This window comes from Peromyscus eremicus, unplaced genomic scaffold, assembly GCF_949786415.1.
Source record: "Peromyscus eremicus unplaced genomic scaffold, PerEre_H2_v1 PerEre#2#unplaced_384, whole genome shotgun sequence".
Taxonomy (NCBI): Eukaryota; Metazoa; Chordata; class Mammalia; order Rodentia; family Cricetidae; genus Peromyscus; species Peromyscus eremicus.
This window is the reverse complement of record NW_026734620.1, coordinates 40263-61303: the sequence shown is the minus strand read 5'-3', so window position 1 is coordinate 61303 and position 21041 is coordinate 40263. Positions and strand designations below refer to the sequence as shown.

Genomic DNA, 21041 nt, shown 5'->3' with positions numbered 1-21041 from the left:
ACTTTCATGATAGAGACCCTTTATCTTCCTTCTTTACAAGTGAAAACCGGCTTCCAACACCATGTCTCAAATGTGCTCTGTGACCTGCTGGCACTGGCCTCAGAGGGGAAGGTTCCAGGAGCAGAGCTCCAAGAGCTTTCTATTCGATGTTGACAGGCAGGCAAATGTCATCTTTAGATTATGGCTTTCACTGTTATATGCAGTTGGAATTAACTTCCAAACTGAAATGCAGACTTTTTAGGATGAAATTATTGGCAAAAAATTGGCAAAGGGCTTGCCTTTTCTTTTGTGTGTGTTGCCTATACATGTGTGTGAGGGTACACGTGTGCACATGTTTGTCCGGGGCAGAGATAATCTCAGGTGAGGTGTCTATCTTGGTTTTCTTTTGAGACAGGGTCTCACTAAGTAGCCCTGGCTCGCCCAGAACTTGCTTTGTAACCAGGCTGGCCTCAAGCTCTGCCTCTAGACCTGCCTGCCTCTGCCTCCCAAGGATTAAAGGTGTGCATCACACCCTTTGGGCCACCATGCCAAGTGCCTACCTTGATTTTTTAAGACAAGGTCTTGCCCTGGTTTGGAACTCATCAAACAGGAAGGCTGGCTCGACACTGAGCCTCAGCAACTGGCCCGGCCCTGTCTCTCCAGCCCTGGGATCACAGGTGCTCCGTGCTGTGCCCTGCCTTCAGGTGGGCGCTGGAGGTCTTCTTGCTTCTGTCTCAAGCACTGTATCAACAGAGCCATCTCCTCAGCCCTTGACTTTGCTTCCCTACCTTTATGCCTGCTCCAGGAAAGCACTGAAGGACCCAGGAACTAGAAAGGACACTCTGAAAAGCTTCACTTGTTTGGCTCGGGACCCCATCTCCTTCACTTTTCAGTGGAGGTTGGAATGTGGTCACTGTCTGCAGCCTTGGCTTTCCTTCTGTCCCCAACAGCTCTGGATTTTCAAATAAGCAAGATCTCTCCCTGACACATTTGATGGGGTTTCCTAGCCAGCTTATCAGTTGGAAGATTATCAGGAAACAACACACCAAGCAAATGAAGGGCATCTAAGAAGAAAGGAAAAAACCATGTTTACAGAGTGAAGGTTCCCGGTGGGGACCTGGGTCACTGAATGAATGAGCAGCAGGGGGCCACACAAAGATGTCAGGTTTGGGATGAGAATGAAGAGGAGAAGACACAAACAGGTGGAGAGGAGACTCGGTTCTTGAGAGAGAAGAGGAGGAGGAGGAGTCTGACACTAAAAAGTGAAAGAGAGAAAAAAAAATGAAAGCAAAAAAACCCAACAACTTTTAGAAACACAAAGAAAAAATAAACTAGCTTTTAATATACTCACATAAGCTGCAAAGAAAAGGAGGTCACGTGATACAGTCACCCCTCTACTTGAACAGAATACAAGTGCTTTTCCAAGAAAACAAATCTGTTTTCCACTGGCTACTTAATTGTTCTGCAACATCACGGAGTAAAAATAACTCTGATTTACCTGGGCACAGATTCAGCAGTGATCCACTGAAAACATCCATCTTTAACCTACAGCATGCAGGGCCTTCTGCTCGAAACCCCTCCCTTCCTGACCGTCCACAGATTGGTTTTTCTAAGAAGCACTTATATAATGTTCACTTGAAAACTCAAGTTTCCCAGTGTGCAGGGGGCTTAGAGCGATGACATGTCATGGCCCCAGTCTGTGACAATGGAATGTAAGCTTTTTGGGTGGTCTCTTGCTGTGTGCAATGGTTGGCCCTCTGGAAAGGAAGCTTGTACTGCAGCCCTCAGGTCTGAGAGCAGCAGGAGGAGATTTTGGGGTGACGCAAAGGCCACCACAGCTGCAACCAGAAACCTTCCCCAACAAAGCGCATCCGACTTTCAGGTTAAAAGCTAGTTTGCTTTGGATAGATGTCTGGTAATATTGACCAATGATTAAAGATAAGCCCCCTTGCCCTACATCCTATTTCAAAGGCAAAAGAAAGAAAAGCATTTTCCCCCTTTTATTTCAGGACTTTTTCCAAAGAAAAGACAATGACTCAGAGCTTCAACACTGTCCCTCCACTGGCTGGGGCCTACTAATGGGAGCAGTGAGGCCAGGGGACAATAGAAGGATTTCATGCTCTCTAACGGGCTCTCTAATGTAGTACCTGTCTGCGTAACAAAGCTCAACTCCACTCTGCTAGCTGTGGTGGATGTGGCTGGGCCAGAGCTTATGTATGCGAATAGCCCTCATGTTCTTTCAGAGATCCGCACATGGATAATTTCAGAGGTGGAAAACTCGATTTCTGTTCCTCAACAACTGGAATCGAGAACACGGAGTCTACACTGTGTAATGTCCAGGAATAATCAGGACTTATGGCTTATATTTCTAAAAGTTCTTATCATTCATGTATATATTTACATATATGCACAAATGTATAACTTAGTGATGGGAATTCATTATCTTAGTATCTCTAATCTGGTACATTTAAATTCTAGAGGAAAAACAAAATGTAGACCGATACAACCTACAGCTTCTCAAGGGAGTATGTGTGTGGCGGGGGCTTCTGCCCTGCGCTCCAGAGTGGCAGGATCAAGACAATGGGAAGCTGCATTGCTTTAGCCCATGGCCTCTCTCTGATGTCAGCATTGTGTGACTTTGCTTATGTCAGATGCCCCGGGATTTAGGGGAATAGGCATCGGGCATGGCATGGACTGAAAACACACTGCCACCTGTCAGCTTGGTTCTCCCAGACAGAATCTGATTTCAGAGCCACTCCGGTTAGACTATAGCCGCGCTGACCTTCCATTTTTCTCTTCTCTGTAGCCCATCTTTACTGAATAAGCAGTGATGCAGTGGATGTTAAAATTAGCTAGCCTCTACCAGCACCACATGAGCCAAGGAAGAAAAACGCCTGAGATAGCGCTGGCTGGGTGAGAATCCAGAATGTAAAACACGGGGTCATGGAGCCATTCAGAGTTCTGAAACGGAGTGAGGACGCTGTCTAGGGATATGCCGGGAGGTGAAGGACAGCGGACTGTGGAGCGCACACAGAGTGACTGCTCCTGTGAGGGCAGGAAATAATGCATGTGCTTGTTTGGAAGGTAAACAGATGGCTTCTAGAGATGCTGCTTTCAGGAAGAGAGTGATGGTGATGGAGGTGAGCTTCTCCATGGCACACCTGGAGTTAGCTTTGCAATTTGAATTGCAAGTTCTGTTTAATGAAATAAAAATGAGAGGAACAGATAAAATCTACGGGCAGCTGAGGTAGAAAGTCCATCCATAAAGGTGTGTGACTAAGGTAATCATGCTGCCAGATACCTCAGAAGGAACCAGACTAAAGAAACAGAGGCCTCATTTCCCCTTCAAGGTGAAGCTTCCGAATTCTTCTAGCTTACACTATCAGTTCAGAGTGTTTATGCTCAGTGACAGACTTCCCCTAAGAAGGCCTCTTCGTGCTCTGATCCCTGGACTACAGGTTTAAATGATGCTGTGTAAACAGCACCATCCACAGCAGGTCAGACAAAAGGGGTCTTGGAGGGTTCATTTACATAGTGCAATAAGATAGTTACTGGCCTGCTTATGGGAGGGGGTGGTCTCCACTGCTGTTTGGTAGGGACAAGGGAACCAGAAGCCCAGACTCCAGATATGATACTTGGACTTCCTTGGAATAAGGGACCTTTCCAAGGGATCAGCCACACAAGTGCCACTAAGGTAGAGAGGGAGAAGAAATAGTGGGCCATGACCCTAGCTAGGGCCTAGAGTCCACTCGGACAACACGACACTGGAGGCTTATCGTGTGGAAGGCACTCCTGAGAGTCCCAGGGAAGGCCTCCCAGGAGCAGAGGGCAGCAAGAAGAAGGGCCTTATTCGTTTTCTGCAGCTCTGTTACTGATAACAGCATGCAAGTCTTGGAACCTGAAGAGAAATTAAGATCCAAGCCATCCGAGAGGGAAGAGCTTAGACTTAGTGTGGCTGTTCTCATGGGACACTGAGGAAGAGGCTGAGGGGAGGGCAGCCCTCCGTGGCCACAGCAGCTCTTGGGAATCAGCTTGAGTTTCGGCAGTGGCCATAGTTGGTGTCCCTGGTTTTCTTCTCTCCTTGTCCCAGCCTCACCTCATTTTGACTAGGGCTGACAGTCTGACCTTTCCTTTCTACAAGGACTTTAACCCCCCCCCCCCCCCCCCGGGATGACTATATCCACAAGGCAGGGCTTTGCCTTGGAGTCTGTACCCACCCCCAAACACTGACCAATGCGGGGTGGGTTACTCCAGGAGTGGCCTGTGGTTACACCAGTGTGCCTGTAAACAGCATTTGCTAGCCAAGTGAACTCTATCAAGCCATAGTTTGTGTCATTTCTTGTGTCCAACAATCATTAAAAAAGGGCCAGGGGCTTTGGAAGGAACTTTGCAGGCTGATTTTGAATCTGGAGCTTTGGCAGGAATGAGTCAGTAATAGCTATGGGATGGTTCTGTAAGCACCACCAGGCTCCCAGACCCAATCCTACCACCCATCTAGGATTGGAATTTCCAGAGGATGTCAGGAGCTGGGATGTGGCACACAGACAGGAAAGAGACCCAGGGGCCCCGATGAAGTTATCCCATAAAAGATGAAGTGAGACACTTAGAGACTAACAGTGTCCCTTGTTGGGTGTTGAGGGGAGAAGTGGCAGAAGCTGGCTCTAATGGTGTTCTAGAACTACTTCTAAGGCTTGAAACTGAGTGAATTTCATTATGTTTTGTGGGTCTGTGGAGTCCCCAGATTGTCAGTGACGATGCAGCATTACTGCCGGAACTGCCTATTTGGAGCTATGAAAACTAGGGAGGTGTGCTTACTTCCCTGCAGCCAGGGAGCTGTGGGCACATGAACATGGAACACACTACCCCCAGAGGCCTTTACCAGCCAATGAGAAACATTGCTCAGAGGTAGTAAGTGCCATAGGCCACCACGTGGGGACAGCAGAATTAGCAGCTCAGAAGCCCCTGCCACCCGCCAGGTGCTCCTGCTGGAAGCACGTGTGTGGATGTATGCATCCTACTGGAAGTCAGATGACCGACTTCAACAAGGGCAGAAGCCCACAGTGGACAGAGCACAGAGGGAACCTGATGTGCACGGAAACCACCTAGCTGTGGTTTCAAAGGTTCAGTTCCCTGAGCGAGGGGAAATAGATGAGGAGTTGATCTAGGCTAATATTCCTCTCTTCACTGTAAACCAACCCTGGAAAAGGAGACTGAAGAAGTGCACCTCAGTTAAGTGTGCAGCGTCCAGCTATCTGCCTGAGGCCTCGTCCCACATTCTTCCACAGCCCCCCCTTCCACCCCCCCCCCGACTCCTGGGGCCGACAGCATTTGGTCCCACCTTCTGCTCTTTGATCCCCCTCTGGCCTTTGATTCTCACCTGTCTCAGGATCGCTGAAGTCTGGCAATGTGATTGTATTAAGCTGTCGTCTGTCAGCGATGGTTCTATCTAAGAGGCTGCTCCCACGTCCAGAGTCACTGCAAAACACACTGTAAATGTCAGTCACCCAAAAGACGAAGATCAAAGAGGCCCAGAAAGCTGAAGCACAGGGACAGCTACATGTGTCTGGACGCTCCTCAGAGCCCCCGACCCTCGAAGGGACCTGCACCCTTGGCTTCAGTGACGCCCACAGAGCCGGGGCGCTTCTATCCTCTTCTCATTTAAGATATGGAGAAGAGCAGGCCAGTGAGGCGGCCCAGCGGGCAAAGCCCTTGCTGCCTAAGCCTCACAATCTGAGTTTGATCCCCAGGACCAATGGTGGAGGGGAGAACCAACTCCCCCAAATTGCCTTCTGACCACCACAGATGAGCTGTGGCATATGTACACCTGTTCACACGCACATCTTTCACACGAACAAAGAGGGTGAGAAAGAGAGAAAGAAAGATGGAGGAAGGAAGGAGGAAGGAAGGAGGAAGGAAGGAGGAAGGAAGCCAGGTGGGAAAGGAGGGCGGGAAAAGAGAGGGGAGGGGAGGGGAGGGGAGAGGAGGTGGGGAGAGGGGAAAGAGGGGAGGAGAGGGAAGGAGAGGGGAGGGGAGGAGAGGGGAGGGGAAGGGAAAGGAGGGGAGGGGTTCTTCCAGTTAGTTTCTTGACAGGGAGAGAAGGGCTGGCCTTATGTACCATGAAACTTTGGAATAAATTTATCCAGCTCCTAATGCACTACCCTCCAAGATGTCTTTGCCAACCACACCAGGGCTTTGAACTCTGTGGCATGAGAGCAGTTACCCAGAACATTTCCAAAATTCTACAGTGCCGAGGCCCCATCCAGACCAAGCATATTAAAATTTCTAAGACAATTATGATTTCTCAAAATTCCTATAGTTCCCAGGGCAGCTGCTGGATTTGAGGCTTCCTGGTCCTTGCTTTCCAGTGTGACCATCATGAACTTGAGGGAATTCCTCACATGGCTAGTATTCCCACTTAATACACAGGAAAAGGTGATGTGAAGTGCTTCTGTGATCCAGTCACAGCAGAGCTGTGGCCCCCTGGCTTTCCTGAGCTTAGAAGGCTGGCCAGAGGGGACTTGAGGACAATACAGCAGGGTTTTGGTGGCTGCCTCCAAACAGCCACGCCCACCAGCTTCCAGCACTGCCCATCTTTCTGACGCCCATTTCTCCCACTTGGCCTACAAAACAGGCTTGGCACCACTCACTAGCACCGTCACATGGACGCCACTGCAGGTTGAACAGAGATGAAGCAGTTAAAGAACCTTGGCCCATACAGAGTCTAAGACACAATCTACGAAGTAGGTAGAAATTATTATTATTATTATTTTCCTATCATGATAATGTCTGGAGCACTGTGATTTTTTTTTCCTGTTAAGACATTTGAAATCTACAATAAAGGAACACAATTTCCTTCCTGTGCACAGCTGCTGCCGCCGCCCAACAGCACAGACAAGATGCGTTATGAACCTTAACACAGTTTACAGGCTACAATTTCCCCGTCCAGAGATGGAGTTAGAGAAACAGGAAGCCGAGGAAACCTCGCTCACTGCAGACTGTCAGCCTGCACTTACTACATCATCCATACAGGCTTGCTGGAAGCTGCACTATTAATTTCCGCACTGGGAAACAAACACTCTCTCTCCCTCAGCAGAAGACAATGCAAAAGCCTGAGCAAACAATCATGTAAAGTGGACTGACTGTTTCTAATACTGGTCTGTTCGCATAGTGTTTTTAATAGAAACAACCACAAAGGGTTAATGATCTGAAAACTGCAATGGCTCCTCTTCCAGGAAGTTTTCAGGAGGCTTTCTCTGGATATATAATGGATTCTGGAACGCATGAGGTATTAACAGTGCAGAGGAAGGACCTGCCCCGGCAGCCAGTGGACCACGCTGGGAGGTGCTGCAGCCATAACGCTCAGCAAGCTCCAGAGTGTGAGCTTGACTGCCATGTGTGATGCTTCGGAAGGATCTCAAAGCTGGGGTCCTGGAGCTTGGATAGGGATCAGGGATTTTATCCCACGTCTGTCACTAATGAGTTATCACTTTAAGCACGGCCATTGTACCTCAGTGATCTCTCTAGCCAGATGGAGTAGGGAAGATTATCTTCCTACATAGAAGTGGGTAGGGGTGGAAAGTGTGTGCAGATGGAACATTCTGGAGAGTTATAACTTTCAGGCACATGCCAAAGGTCAAAAACATAGCTCCCTAGAAACATTTGTCTGGGTTACTATGTCTGGTGAGTTCCCAACAGACAGCTTACTCCTGGCCTTCCGGTGACTATGGGAGATGTGGGAAGTTAAAGGCTTCATACTTCAAACATTAGAAATCCCAATTGCAACCATAATCACTGATAATGATGCAAGACCATCTCCCCCCATCGGCAGAGCAACCACATTTGGGTATATCTCTCATTCTGTCTTCAATTGCCCCCTTAAAAACAGCATACATGCAACTATGCATCATTCAAAATTGAGATGCTTTTACTTCCAAATGGAATGTTTTCTTTCTAGATGTGTTCCTCTAACTGACTTAAAAGTCACTTTCCTTTCTCCCTTTGGGACTCTGTCTACTTGGGCACTTCTCATGAACCACTTATCACCTCACCTCACTTCTCAGCCTGGCACTCAGCCTGCCAGGAACATCTCCCAGGAAAGGGAGATGGCAGGAAACAGAGAAAACCATTCCAGGTTATATGTGCTAAGAGGCAGTTTCGGGAAAGGAAATCAGAAGGCTCTTCAAGTCCATGGTGTATAAGCTGGAAATGTCTACACACATACATGTGCACCTCCAGGGAATTACTATGCCCTGTTAGGACTGAGAATTCTGAGTATAGTAGACAGTGCTTAAAACTGGAACTGTAAATTTCTCTTAGAAACTCCATAGCTGCAGAGAGGCTAAACACGGGGTGGTGGAGGTGGAGGTGGTGGACCAGGAGTCAGAACCCTGGAGTGCCTATTCTCAGCCTTGCCTCTGTCCAGCTCCTAGAAAGAGTGTGACACACAATATATACTGCATCTAAGAGAGGGCTGCAGACAGAAACCCATAGCAGAGGCTGACAGGAGAGGTTTAGGTCTTGCTTTGGTCCAGTATTTCCTCATCATGCTCCCTTTCTTCCCTTTTAGACTGGAAATGTATATCTTGTGCCATTATATGTGGGAAGTATGTGATCTGCTTTCTGATTTGGATTTTACAGGGGGATTATAGTTAAGAGATTTCCTTGAGTCTCAGAAGAGACTTTGAACTTTGGACTTTTAAACAGTGTTGAGTCTGCAATAGACTATGAGACTTTTTGAGTTGGACTTCATGCCTTTTTTGCATTATGATATAGGCTAAAAGCCTATAGGAGCCAGGGAGTGGAATGTGCTGGTTTGAATCAGAATGGATCCCATAGGCTCATAAGAATTCAATGTTTGGTCATTAGGGAGTGGCACTACTTGAGAAGGATTAGGAGGTGTGGCCTTGTTGGAGGAAGTGTGTTACTGGGGGTGGAGTAAAAGCCCAAGTGAGGTGAAGGAGTTTCTCTCTCTTCCTGTTGCCTGTGGATCCAGATGCAGAACTCTCAGTTACCTCTCTAGCACCATGTCTGCCTGCATACTGCCATGCTTCCCGCCATGATAATGAATTAAACCTCTGAAACTGCAAGCAAGCCCCAGTTAAATGCTTTCTTTTTATAAGAGTTACCATGTTTGTGGTAAATCTTCACAGCAGCAGAACACTGACTAAAACAGGACCCCTGCTTCTCTCTAGCTTCTTAGGTCTGGGTCATAATGATCGCACAAGCTCTCAATGTTTCTGAGCCTCACTTTTTGCAACAGTAAAATGAGTTGGATGCAACATGGCATTTGCCCATGTGATTCAGCTTTTCTGAAGACAGAATGAGAGCATGTTCTGAAAAATAAAAAAGCCCTACCAAAATGCTGATGATTATTAGTAGGGCTGAAGGAAGGAAAATATGCATCTGTGTGTGTCAGCTTTAAATGCTATTTGTTGGTAAGTGACTGAAATAAGAGTTAGGAAGAAATAAGTTTCTTCCAATCATGAAGATGTCAGCCTATGACTAATGACAGAGATGGCTCAGGTGGCAGTCATCAGAGGGAAAAGAAGTGATTGACAATTAAAAGGAAGAAGAAGAGGAGGAAAAGCTGGTTGTCATCAGGAGACAGCATGCTGTCCTGGAGGGAGCTCTGGTGTCAGACAGCCCGGGTTGATGGCAGCTCTGCTGTATATCTCAGCTGGAGAACTTGGACATGTTCTGCAGTCTCCTTTAGCTTCAACTTTGTCTCCTCTCAAGTAGAAACATAGTTACCCCGCAGGCTAACACAGGGACTGAAGGCTGCGCACAAATGGCCCCGTGTGGTGCTGGCACAGGGAAGTTCTCAGTGAAAACAATTACTCCCATACCGGGCTGAAATGCTGTGATTCAGATGCTGGGAGCCCGTGGGGACCTTTCTCTGAGGTTCCGGTCAGATTCATGCTGTTTTGAGTGGCTAAGTCATTACAGAGAATTGAGGGGGCTTTATTCTTTACTAAGGGAGAGAAGACAAAACCCGAGACATATCCCTATCCTAAATGCAGGAAAATTTTCAGACCCAGGGAAGGAGAATCCAGCCCCCTAAAATGGCAGCACTTCACCAAATGTATGCTGGAGAGAACGTCCACCCACTTTGCCCAAAGCAGGAACTGCATCCTACAACAGCAGGTGGAACCCTATTGGTACATGTTGTCCAAGGCTCAGCTCAGCAGCCGCCTTCTATTATGATTTCCCTCAAGCAAAAATAAAGATGGAAAGAGCTGCTGAGAACACAGTCAGGGGCTAGTCTCAATTTGGCCACTCTCTGTATGGCCCACATCTTCCTCCACCTCCTCTTAGTGCCCTGAGGCTTGTGCTGAGCCTCTGCAAGGATATGCAAGGGCCTGGGGAAGACTGGGAAACCCAGACAGGTGGAGCAAAGGGGTCACCATAACTGAACACGCAGAGGCAAGGGCAGCAGAGTCAGGCAGCTGGCAAAGACCCACTTCCTCTGGACAGAAACCAATTGCTTCCTGTAAAAACCTTTCTGCTCAGTTTTCGGCTTACTTATTTTTATTAAAGGGTGTTTTTCACATACTTATCACGATGCTGCCTTGTGCTAAAGTCCATATGACCTAAGGACAGCCTGGAGGCTGTTGGTCCTATGCTGCTGTATCTGGGGGCTTTGAAGTGTGCACACTCTGTAGAGCTAGCCCTCTTTCTGCATGCTGCACTCCCTAGCCAGGGTCACTTGTCACCCCAGCTGCCCAAGCATGCCTAAATCTGTGCAATGGTGAGGGCTGCTGAGAAACATTTATCTATATCCTGAGAAGATGAAGTTGAAACAAACATACAGGGAGCTCTCCAGTAAATGGCTGCTGTGCCTCCCTGCCATGCCCAAGGCTTTGGAAGGGGTCATCTCTACCCCATGCCCAAGGCTTTGGAAGGGGTCATCTCCACCCCATGCCCAAGGCTTTGGAAGGGGTCATCTCTACCCCATGCCCAAGGCTTTGGAAGGGGTCATCTCTACCCCATGCCCAAGGATTTGGAAGGGATTATCTCCACCCCATGCCCAAGGCTTTGGAAGGGGTCATCTCCACCCCATCCCCAAGGCTTTGGAAGGGGTCATCTCTACCCCATGCCCAAGGCTTTGGAAGGGGTTATCTCCACTCCATGCCCAAGGCTTTGGAAGGGATCATCTCCACCCCATGCCCAAGGCTTTGGAAGGGGTCATCTCCACCCCATCCCCAAGGCTTTGGAAGGGGTCATCTCCACCCCATCCCCAAGGCTTTGGAAGGGGTCATCTCTACCCCATGCCCAAGGCTTTGGAAGGGGTTATCTCCACCCCATGCCCAAGGCTTTGGAAGGGGTCATCTCTACCCCATGCCCAAGGATTTGGAAGGGGTCATCTCTACCCCATGCCCAAGGATTTGGAAGGGATTATCTCTACCCCATGCCCAAAGCTTTGGAAGGGGTCACCTCCACCCCCAGGCAGGAATACCCTGCTCTGGCCCTAAAAGGTCTTTCAAGGGAAGAAGAGTATGGACACAGCCAGGCATTTGGTTCGGTATTTTTAAAGGCTTTCCAATTCTGCTATTTTTTTCTCTGCACACTCAATATTCTTGGTTGCTAAGTGGGAGGAAATGTGGGGAGGTGGGAGAGGTGTGGAGAACTGAGGGAAATTGGCAAAGAGAACGCTGGTGGTTTATTTTCTCCTTTCTAAAGGAGGTACAGGCAAAAGATGGGTTCCAGCACAGAAACAACCAGCTGAGGCAGGAGCTGCTGTAGGCTGGGCTATAGAGCAAAGGCTCTCTAATCCTGATGTCGAGGCTAGTCTAGAACTCATATCTAGTCTGCTCTTGGACTCTTAGCAACCCTCCTAACTTGGGTTCCCCAAGTTGGAATTACAGTGTGAGCCACCGCATCCTGTTCAACCGAAGAAACTTTGTTAAAAAAATCAAAGTTCCCATTTCCCACTGCCTAACTCACAGCCCACCCTTCCTCTCTGGAGGTCTCTGCAAACCATGGCTACCAGCCTACTTGTCTGCCTCTGACACTCCTGTTCCACTGAGTGACCCCTTGTCTGCCCCCTGCCTCCTTAGAGCTCACTGTAAGTCATACATACACCTTGCCATGAACTTGAGGAATCTCGGGTGTTTGAGTTGTAGGCAGTCACTTGAATCATCGGATAACTCTTCGCTAAATTCCTCTGGCAATGTACCCCAGACTTGGGGCAAATGGGTTCTGGGGTATTTGCTGGTGACCTGCCAGGGTTGCCTGGCTATTCCTCCGCAGACACAAAGAAGAGAATCTTTGACTTCCTGCTAACTTAAGTACTACACAGCTCTAAGGGGCAGAAGTTAACCTGTAGAAAACCATTAGTACAGATCTATCTGTGGGGTATACAATTGATCTCTACCTTGGGGAAAGACAACCCCACATTACACATTCCATCATCTTATAAGATACTATGTTTGCATCTAGATGTAAATTCATTTCAGCATTTCTGCCGAGATACATGTTCCAATTCTTCTCTGAATGGATATTAACTTGTACTGGCTCCTTCACAAATGAATGAAGTTAATAAAATCTTTAATATGTGTTTATTTATATTTGTATGAATCATAATTTTAACTTCTTCAAAATTATTTTTAACTGTGTTCACAGCAACTTCCCTTCTGAATAAGATGTGGCCTGCTGTTGACACAGATCCTTTAAATATTATTGCAGGAAATTCATTTGCAGTATGTCACTGACCATCTATACATCAATTTCTAGGAAGATGGTTAAGTTTGTCCCAGGCTGGAGAGAGAAAGCATTTGTGAATGAATCATTATGGGTCATCCATGGGTCATTACGGAGTGGGAGTGGGGAAGAGAGGAAACAAAAGAAACCCATGACTTAGAGGCTTCATCAGCCATGGAGAAGCATGAAGCTCCATGTGGTGGTTGAAAGGAAATGGCCCCCACAGGCCCACAGGCAGTAGCACTATTAGGAGGTGTGGCCTTGCTGGAGGAAGTGTGTCACTGGGGTGGGCTTTGAGATCTCAGATGCTCAAGCCAGGCCCAGTGGCTCACTCTGTCTTCCTGCTGCCTGCTGATTCAGATGTAGAACCCTCAACTCCTTCTCCAGCACCATGTCTGCCTGCACACTGCCATGCTTTCCACCATGACAATAATGGACTAATCCTCTGAACTATAAGCCAGCTTCAATTAAATATTTTCCTTTGTAAGAGTTGCCATGGTCATGGTGTCTCTTCAGAGCAATAAAACCCTAAGACTTAGCCGGGCAGTGGTGGCGCACGCCTTTAATCCCAGCACTCGGGAGGCAGAGGCAGGCGGATCTCTGTGAGTTCAAGGCCAGCCTGGGCTACAGAGTAAGTTCCAGGACAGGCGCAAAGCTACACAGAGAAACCCTGTCTCGAAAAAACCAAAAAAAAAAAAAAAAAAAACCCCAAAAAAACCCTAAGACTTCATCATTATTATCTAGCATTTGTGGAGACCTGGTGTACAGGGGAGTGACAGAATTAATGCCAGACAAATGCCCATAGGCGAGGGCTCTGATTTGTAGCTACCCATGCAAACATGGCACAAAACAGGCACTAGTGGCCTCTTACCTGGGGTTGGTGAGGTTGTAGCAGGATTTCCATATCTGTAACATGTGCTTACAGGTGAGCAGCGCCTCATCTGGGCCCCGGCAGAGTGACTCCAACTTCACTTTGGAAAACAGTAGTCTACAGTGAAAGAGAAGGGAGAAAATGCACAGCTCAAGCCAGAGGCCTGCCTTTCAAATCAGACGAGAAGTGGGCTCAGCTAGGGTGAGGGCAACTGCCCTCATTTTAATTTTTATTGAAAATAGATTTTTTCCCCCATACAGTATATTCTGATCACAGTTTCCCCTCCCCCAGTTCCTCCTAGATCCTATTCAACCACCAAAATCCACCCCCTTTATTTTTCTCTCCCATTAGAAAACACACAAGCATCTAAAAAACTGATAATAAAATAAAAGCAAACCAGAATAGGACAGAACATATAAACAGGAAGAAGAGGCAAAGGAAAGCACAAAAACACATACAGATGCAGTGACACACACATTGCACACACAGAGATTCCACTAAAAAACACACAATTGGAAACAATGTATAAGCAAAAGACCAGGTTTAAAAAAAGAAAAAAAGAAAGAAGCCCAGACAAAGCATGAGACAAAAACCTTCTAAAAATACCATTGAGTTCATTTTGTGTTGGCCGTCTACTGCTGGGCACTGGGCCTGCCCTTAAGTGTGGCTTGTATACCCAGTGAGACTCCCTTAGAGAAACTAGTTTTTCCTTTGTGAGCGGTTCTCAACTGGACATAGCTCCTCGGTTAGTACCAGGCTGTGTCCATTGCCCCTCTCAGCACCAGGACCCCATGTGGTTTAGACATGTGTCGGCCCTGAACTGCACTCATCTTAGACTGGGCCAGCCATGCACCTGCAGGGCCTAGGAGAAGCAGAGGCTGCAGAGTCAAGGCTTCTTGACCTTGCTGTTCAACCTGTGGCCTTGCGCAGGTCTCCCCATGGAGGCAAATGCAAGCACAGCATACGGACTGTGGTGGGGTTAAAAGCACGGAAGCGGCCAATTTTATTCAGAACGCAGAGATTTTATTAAAAACATGCTTTTCGAACTAAGCCAATTTATTTATGAAACTTCAGAAATTCATTAAAAGTGAACCTTGGTTTATTTATAAGATTACACAGGAGATATGACTCAGGTGGTATAAATATCTGCAGACACAGCCCTCCAGGAGAATGCTCACTCTCTCAGAAGCTTTGAAAGCTTACAGAGCTGGACATGGTAACCCATGCACGTAATCTCAGCATGCAGAAAACTGAGGCAGGGGGATGACTGTTAGCTTCTATACACTGAGTTGCAGGCCAGTCTGAGCTATGGAATACCCTGTTTTAAAAAAGACTTCCTGAAGTCACATAGTCAAGAGGACCATGGTGCAGGCCTCTTCTCGGGACCTGCCTAGCCCAGCTATTTACTGGCTAGACTTTTGGATTTTGAGTCCCTTCACAATCATGAAAGTATTTTCTTATTCTTGATGTCACCCATGGCTCCATCTAGACCTGAGTGCTAAGCTGAAGAATTTCCCTTCTTTAGGTCTCTGACTCAGTCTGCTCCAAACTGTCCTCCCTGTAGACATCAGACAACTGACTGAGGCCCACAGCTTTCGTAATCCCTGGACGCATCATCACTAGCCTTGAGAAGGTTCTAGCACTGACCAGATTTCCCTTGTCTACTCCTTCAGCTCTCAGAAACCTTGTTATAGATTCATTTAACGATTATATTTAGCCCCAGTTAGAGAAATAGACATCATTCCTTACCACTTCCAAATTGAGTCAAAAATCCCTTCACTAGTCCTTCAAAGCTCTCAGCTCACTATGCAGTCATGTGCCATACACCTTCCACTTCTATAGAGCTGACCAGCTGCTGCCTCTCCTGCAGCTGGGCATGCTGTGGATTCTGGATCCTGACTCCAGCACTTACTAGCCCTCAGATTTTTCTGGTCAAGTAAGCCTTTCCACGACCACTTTCTTATTTTATCTTCTTTACTTGGCACAGACTCTAGCAGCTGCAGTTTGTTAATAAAGATAGGAGAGGGACAGCTGAGGACTGCTGAAGGCCTCCTGTGTGCCAGGCCTGCATGTGGCACTTAGACACACAGGTAGTGTCGTCCCTGTAATCACCTTCCTGGGTAGGTAGTATTTATTTCTTTACATTGAAGGCTGCACCCTCTGGCCAGTTGCGTTTTGGAGTGCATGACCTCCCCTCCACAGTGCCTGTGACTGTGACTGCTCTCTGCTCATTGGACCTTTCATCACATCTGCTCATCAACGGCTTTCTCTGTAACCCATGGGAGATCAAGACATGCATTTCAAGTAGTCTAAATGAGATACAGGAGAGGTCTTCAGCCTCTTTTTTTTTTTTTTTAAGATTTATTTATTATGTATACAGTGTTTTGTCTGCATGTTTGACTACAGGCCAGAAGAGGGCACCAGATCTTGTTACAGATGGTTGTGGTTGCTGGGAATTGAACTCAGGACCTCTGGAAGAACAGTCAGTGCTCTTAACCTCTGAGCCATCTCTCCAGCCCCGATCTTCAGCCTCTTGTGATACAATATCCACCTTCTGGTACCTAGAGCAGTGAAGCCCCCCCTGGTGAAAGATGGGACAGGAGCAGCCTGCCCCAGCACTAGCCAAACTTGGCTCTGCCATGATCTCCCAACAGAGCACAGGAAGCTTGCTGGTGGCTCCCAGGGAAGCGTTAGGTCTGAAACTTCCTCCTCAAGCTTTGGTTAGCAGTGCAGAACCTGGGCTGAGGCAGCAAGGGGCCAGGTGATGAGCAGGCTGTGGTCCCTGACCTGAAAGCAGTGGGCACAAACAGGAAGGCCAGAAGCAAGCATGGGGCTTGGCTCTGACCCACCACACCTGAAGAGATGAAAATCCCCTTGAAGCCTACTGGGGCCACCTCCAGACACTGGCAGCCATTCAGGGGGTCTTGCGAGTGTTTAAAAAGAGCCAGAAGCTAACTCCTGCTGAAGCCTACATGAGTCAAGAATTTTCTACCCAAATCCAACATGTTAGGAGGGAAGCAGCAGCTTCCGGTTGGAGGCCCATGGGATCTTCTAAGTGAGGTGACTGCCAAGCAACTGTGTCTAGGAGAGAGTTCTCCTAAGACTGTGAAGCCTACAGGCCTCTTAGACACTGTAGGTGCCTGGGTTCTTGGGTAAGAGCAAACCAAGGTCTTATGGCTTGGCCAGGCATATAGAAAAGTCCGGGAGTGGGTGAGAATGTTTCCTTGTTTAGTAGCAATTAGCCATGATTCCTTCCACTGTCCCCAAGTACAAATGCCAGGGTGCATCTTGAAGCCTTGGCTTGAGGGAACAGTTCTGTGAAGGTTTCCTGGCTGGGAAAGAACTTCTAATTAACATGAAATAACAGCTTTCAAACACTTGACTCGGGATATGGAGCTGAGAGGTGTGGGCTGGATTTAAGAGAAGCAGACAGGAAGAACAGTGGTGGAAATGCTCACACACGTGACGGGAAAGGCACTGAGAGGGAGAGGGTGGGGACAGCAAGAAAGAACCTGGCGGAGGGAAGAGCCGGGGAGCCAAGAACATGGGCAGCTAGCTTTCCTGCAGGCCTGTGCGTGTGCGTGCACACTCGCTAGCTGTGAATGCACAAGGTGAGCAGGGAAACGGTACTGTCTCGTCACCCTCTTCCTGAACTTCAGCAGCTTTACAAGGCAGGGAAGAGTGGTGAAAACAGAACCGATGCTTATCACCTCTCCAGAAACAGGCTGCTGAAAACATCTGGCAGGAAGCAAGCACTGTTGGCACAGAAACACGGAATACACAATGACCTGCCTTAGTCTGTCTGATGCTGCTGAATCCAAAGATACCATACATTCAATTCACTGTGGAAATCCCAACGCAAGAAAAACAAAACAAGTGACGAGAAAGCTTAGGACACAGTGTTGGACACAGTACATGCCTGTCACCTGCTGCAGTGAGCAGAAGAGGGGACACCACGGGTAAGAACAGGCTGGCATGTCACCAAGAACAGCCACGACTTAACGTCAGAAGTCATGTACTTCCTAGACTTGGTTCAAAGTTCAATAATCTTATTTAAAACATATTTTGTTCAGAGACCCATTGAAAACGAATCAAAATTAATGAAGAACAGAACCCATTAAAACACTAATCCAATTCTGTGATGGTTAATTTCAACGGTCAACTTGACAGGAACTAGAATGACCTACAAGACAAATCTTGGCAGGTCTGTTTCTAGATTGATTTAACTGGGGTGTGAAGACCCATCCTAAATCTGGGGCACCGTCCTATAAGCTGGGGCCCTTATCTGAATAAAACAGGAAAAGCAAGTGGAGAATGTTCATCCCTCAGGCATCCTGATTTGAGCACAGACCGACAAGCACTTCCTGTTCCTATCACCATGATTTCTACTTTCTCTCCGTTATCTGCATCTTGCCTCTTTTTTTTTGGGGGGGGGGAGACAGGTGTTTCAAAACAAGGTTTCTCTGTGTAACAGCTCTGGCTGTCCTAGAACTCGCTCTGTAGACCAGGCTGGCCTTGAACTCACAGAGATCTGCCTTCTGCATTTTTCCTTAAGCGGCTTCCTGTCAGGCACTTTGGCTACAGCAAGGAGAAAAGTAACTAATAGAGACTTCATCACTAATAATTAAGATTTAGAATCTTCTACATGCCTGTTGTGATCTGGCTCTTGCCACCTTGGTTTGTTCCCGGCCCATCCTCTGGAACCCAGCTCAAGCCCTGGCCAGCTCCTCCCTCACCTCACTAGTCTTCATGCTCCTGGGGCTTTGCACAGAGCAGCAATTTCTGTTGTTCGAAATATCTTTCCAAGCCATGAATTTTGGCCTCTCAAGCACCTACTCCTCCTTCAGAGTGGGTGCCAAACAGCACCCTGCAGCCTTAAAGAACGGAGTAACCCCCACCCAACGACAACACAATTGCCAAAACCACAAGAGCTCACAACTGCAGGATAACAAATTATAAGCCAGGAAACGTATGCTTCCAAGACAAGTAAAATAATAACAGCAGCAGCAGCTGCGAGATGCTTGAAATATTTAATCACCCATTCCACAACAACCCTGCAAATTAGGCAGAGAGTTAATCTGCCCAAACTCACATCACAGACGCTGAACTCTAAATCTATCTGACTCCAAGGCACTGAACGAGAAGCAGAGGACGATTTCAAACCTTACAATGACACTAATGAAGAGGTGGTATGGCACTGTCTAGTCCACTGCCAAATACTTAAAACCCCAGTGTGAGAGCAGGGGGAATACAGTGTGGCATAAGGCTCAGTCCCCAGCCCTCTGAGAACTTCCAGCCCAGTGAGGACCATGCTGTGGTCTGGAATTGAGGAGTGGGATGCTGGGGTTCTGCTCCTAGAATGTCACATACAAGATCCAAGTCACATTTGTGCACATGTATTAGTGATTTGCCTTTCATCCCAAAGTCTGATACATATAAAATTCTAGGTATTTGAATGTCCTAGTTACTCAAACTTTTACTTTTCATTGAAATTCATTAAATAATATTTTACCCTACTTTGGAAATTTTCAAAGAATCCTAAGATAGTTCTTGGAATAAAGATGGTGTTTGGCTTAGGGAGGACCTACAACTGTCCCGGTGAGGAGCTAGGCCATGTGGTACTGTGAAATGCCATTGTTCTTCACAGGAAACGAATCGAAGTGGCACATATCAGGGCAGGCTGGCCATCTAGGGACATTCCTAGGATGATGCTCTGACCCTCGGGAATCTGCCCCACCCACTGTATGTGACTCTTGTTCACCTTTCTCCTGGGTCCACTCCCGTAAGTCCCAACTTGGGGCTAGGGGGAAAGATAAAGCTAAAAGTGCATATTTCAAAGTTCGGAAACTTAATATGCCTCACAAAACTTTCAGATCAAGAATGCTCAGTGAGGGCTGAGGAGATGGCTCGGGGGGCAGAGTACTTCCTGTGTAAACACGAGGACCTGAGTTTGGATCCCCAGAACCCACGTAAAGCCAGAGGTAATCCCAGGACTCCTAGAGTGGGATGGGAGGCGGAGTCAGGAAGATCCCAAGACGATCATTGGTCAGCTAGACTGGAGTATGCAGTGGGAAACAAGAGACCTTGTCTCATACAACATAGAAAGCAACACTTGGCATCTAAGGTGGTCCTTCCCACTACAGGTCCTCAAGATCTTCACACATGCACTGAGCCACCCAGCCTACATTCTCATACACACACACACACACACACACACACACACACACACACACACACACTCTCTCTCTCTCTCTCTCTCTCTCTCTCTCTCTCTCTCACACACACACACACACACACACACACACACACACACACACACTCTGTCTCTGTCTCTCTCACACAAAGATTTTAAAAAACTGGAACGTCCGAGGCTCTGATATCCTCTAGCTTGTTAAGTCCCTCGAGGAGGAAACCTGCACAATAATCATCTAAGCCTGCACTAACTAGCTCTGAGGGCTGCATTCATGGCAGCTGATTTAGAAATAAAATCCTAGGAACCTGAACACTTGGAATCTTGTGCGGCTCTGTGAACTCTTAGACTCCTCATGTCAGGAACCTTCCTTTGCTTATCTCCTGACTGCGGGCAGGATGCAGAAGCAGCTGTGCAGAGCAGCCTGGGAGATTTGCTACAGTGGGCCCAGATCCACAGAACCCTGGCTATCTCCCCCCCACCCCTTCAGAGCCGGGCAGCCCACCTGGAGAGATGGAGCAGAGCTGCCGCCAAGGTCCTGAAGGAAAGCGTGCCCGTGACACTAGGCAAAGGAAAGATGACATCAGCAGAGGTGGGGGTGTAGGGTGGGTGCAGCAAGTGTGCTCAAAAGAAATTTTAAATAATAGAGAAGACGGGTTGGCAGCCGAGCCCACTGATCCGAGCGATATGAGAAATGCAAAGCAATGTGGTGATGAGGAGAGAGATGAGGATTTAAAGCCAGATGAGTCATTTGGAAACAGGTGTTCTGAAAGAGAAGGCGAAGCAGGCCATGTGCAGCCAGCCCTGTCCAGGAGAAGCATGTCTTCAAATCCAGCCAGCCAACCATTCTGAAGGTTCCAATGCAGCCTGAATGAACTCTTCCTCTGTGACTGTTAATACAAATCAAATATTCCTTGAGTCCTCACTCTAGGCCTACTATGTGCTGTTTGGAGCCATAGTTGACCTGGCTGGGCTTTCTTAATGGACGAATGCCAGAGAAACAAACGAACAAACACATGAACAAAAAACTAGCCTGTGGCCCCGAGTTTAGCTACTGTGACTAATCCCCACCAGGCAGCCTGTGATGCTGGCTTACAGCTGTATGGGGCCAAAGCTGAGACACAGCCTTCTCATTCCCTTTCATCAACAGCTGGAAGGAATGAGGTGTCAGCCAAGTCACATGACTGTTAATACATATCAAATATTCCTTGAGTCCTCACTCACTGCGAAGAGTCAGTAAATGACACTCAGACAATCTGGTTATTCATTGGTTACCCAGGAAATAATGTCACCGATCATTTG

General features: G+C 47.6%; 1 protein-coding gene across 1 annotated transcript in view; it reads right to left on the bottom strand.

Moving 5' to 3' along the window:
* Nucleotides 1-21041, bottom strand: part of LOC131901788 (tetratricopeptide repeat protein 7B-like) — a gene marked incomplete at its 5' end in the record, with an annotated part of 99874 nt that overhangs the window by 42876 nt on the left and 35957 nt on the right. Inside the window, 2 exons of the mRNA XM_059252864.1 lie at nt 5357-5454; nt 13550-13666. Of these exons, the coding sequence (XP_059108847.1) occupies nt 5357-5454; nt 13550-13666 (215 nt within the window). The remainder of the gene's footprint in view (nt 1-5356; nt 5455-13549; nt 13667-21041) is intronic.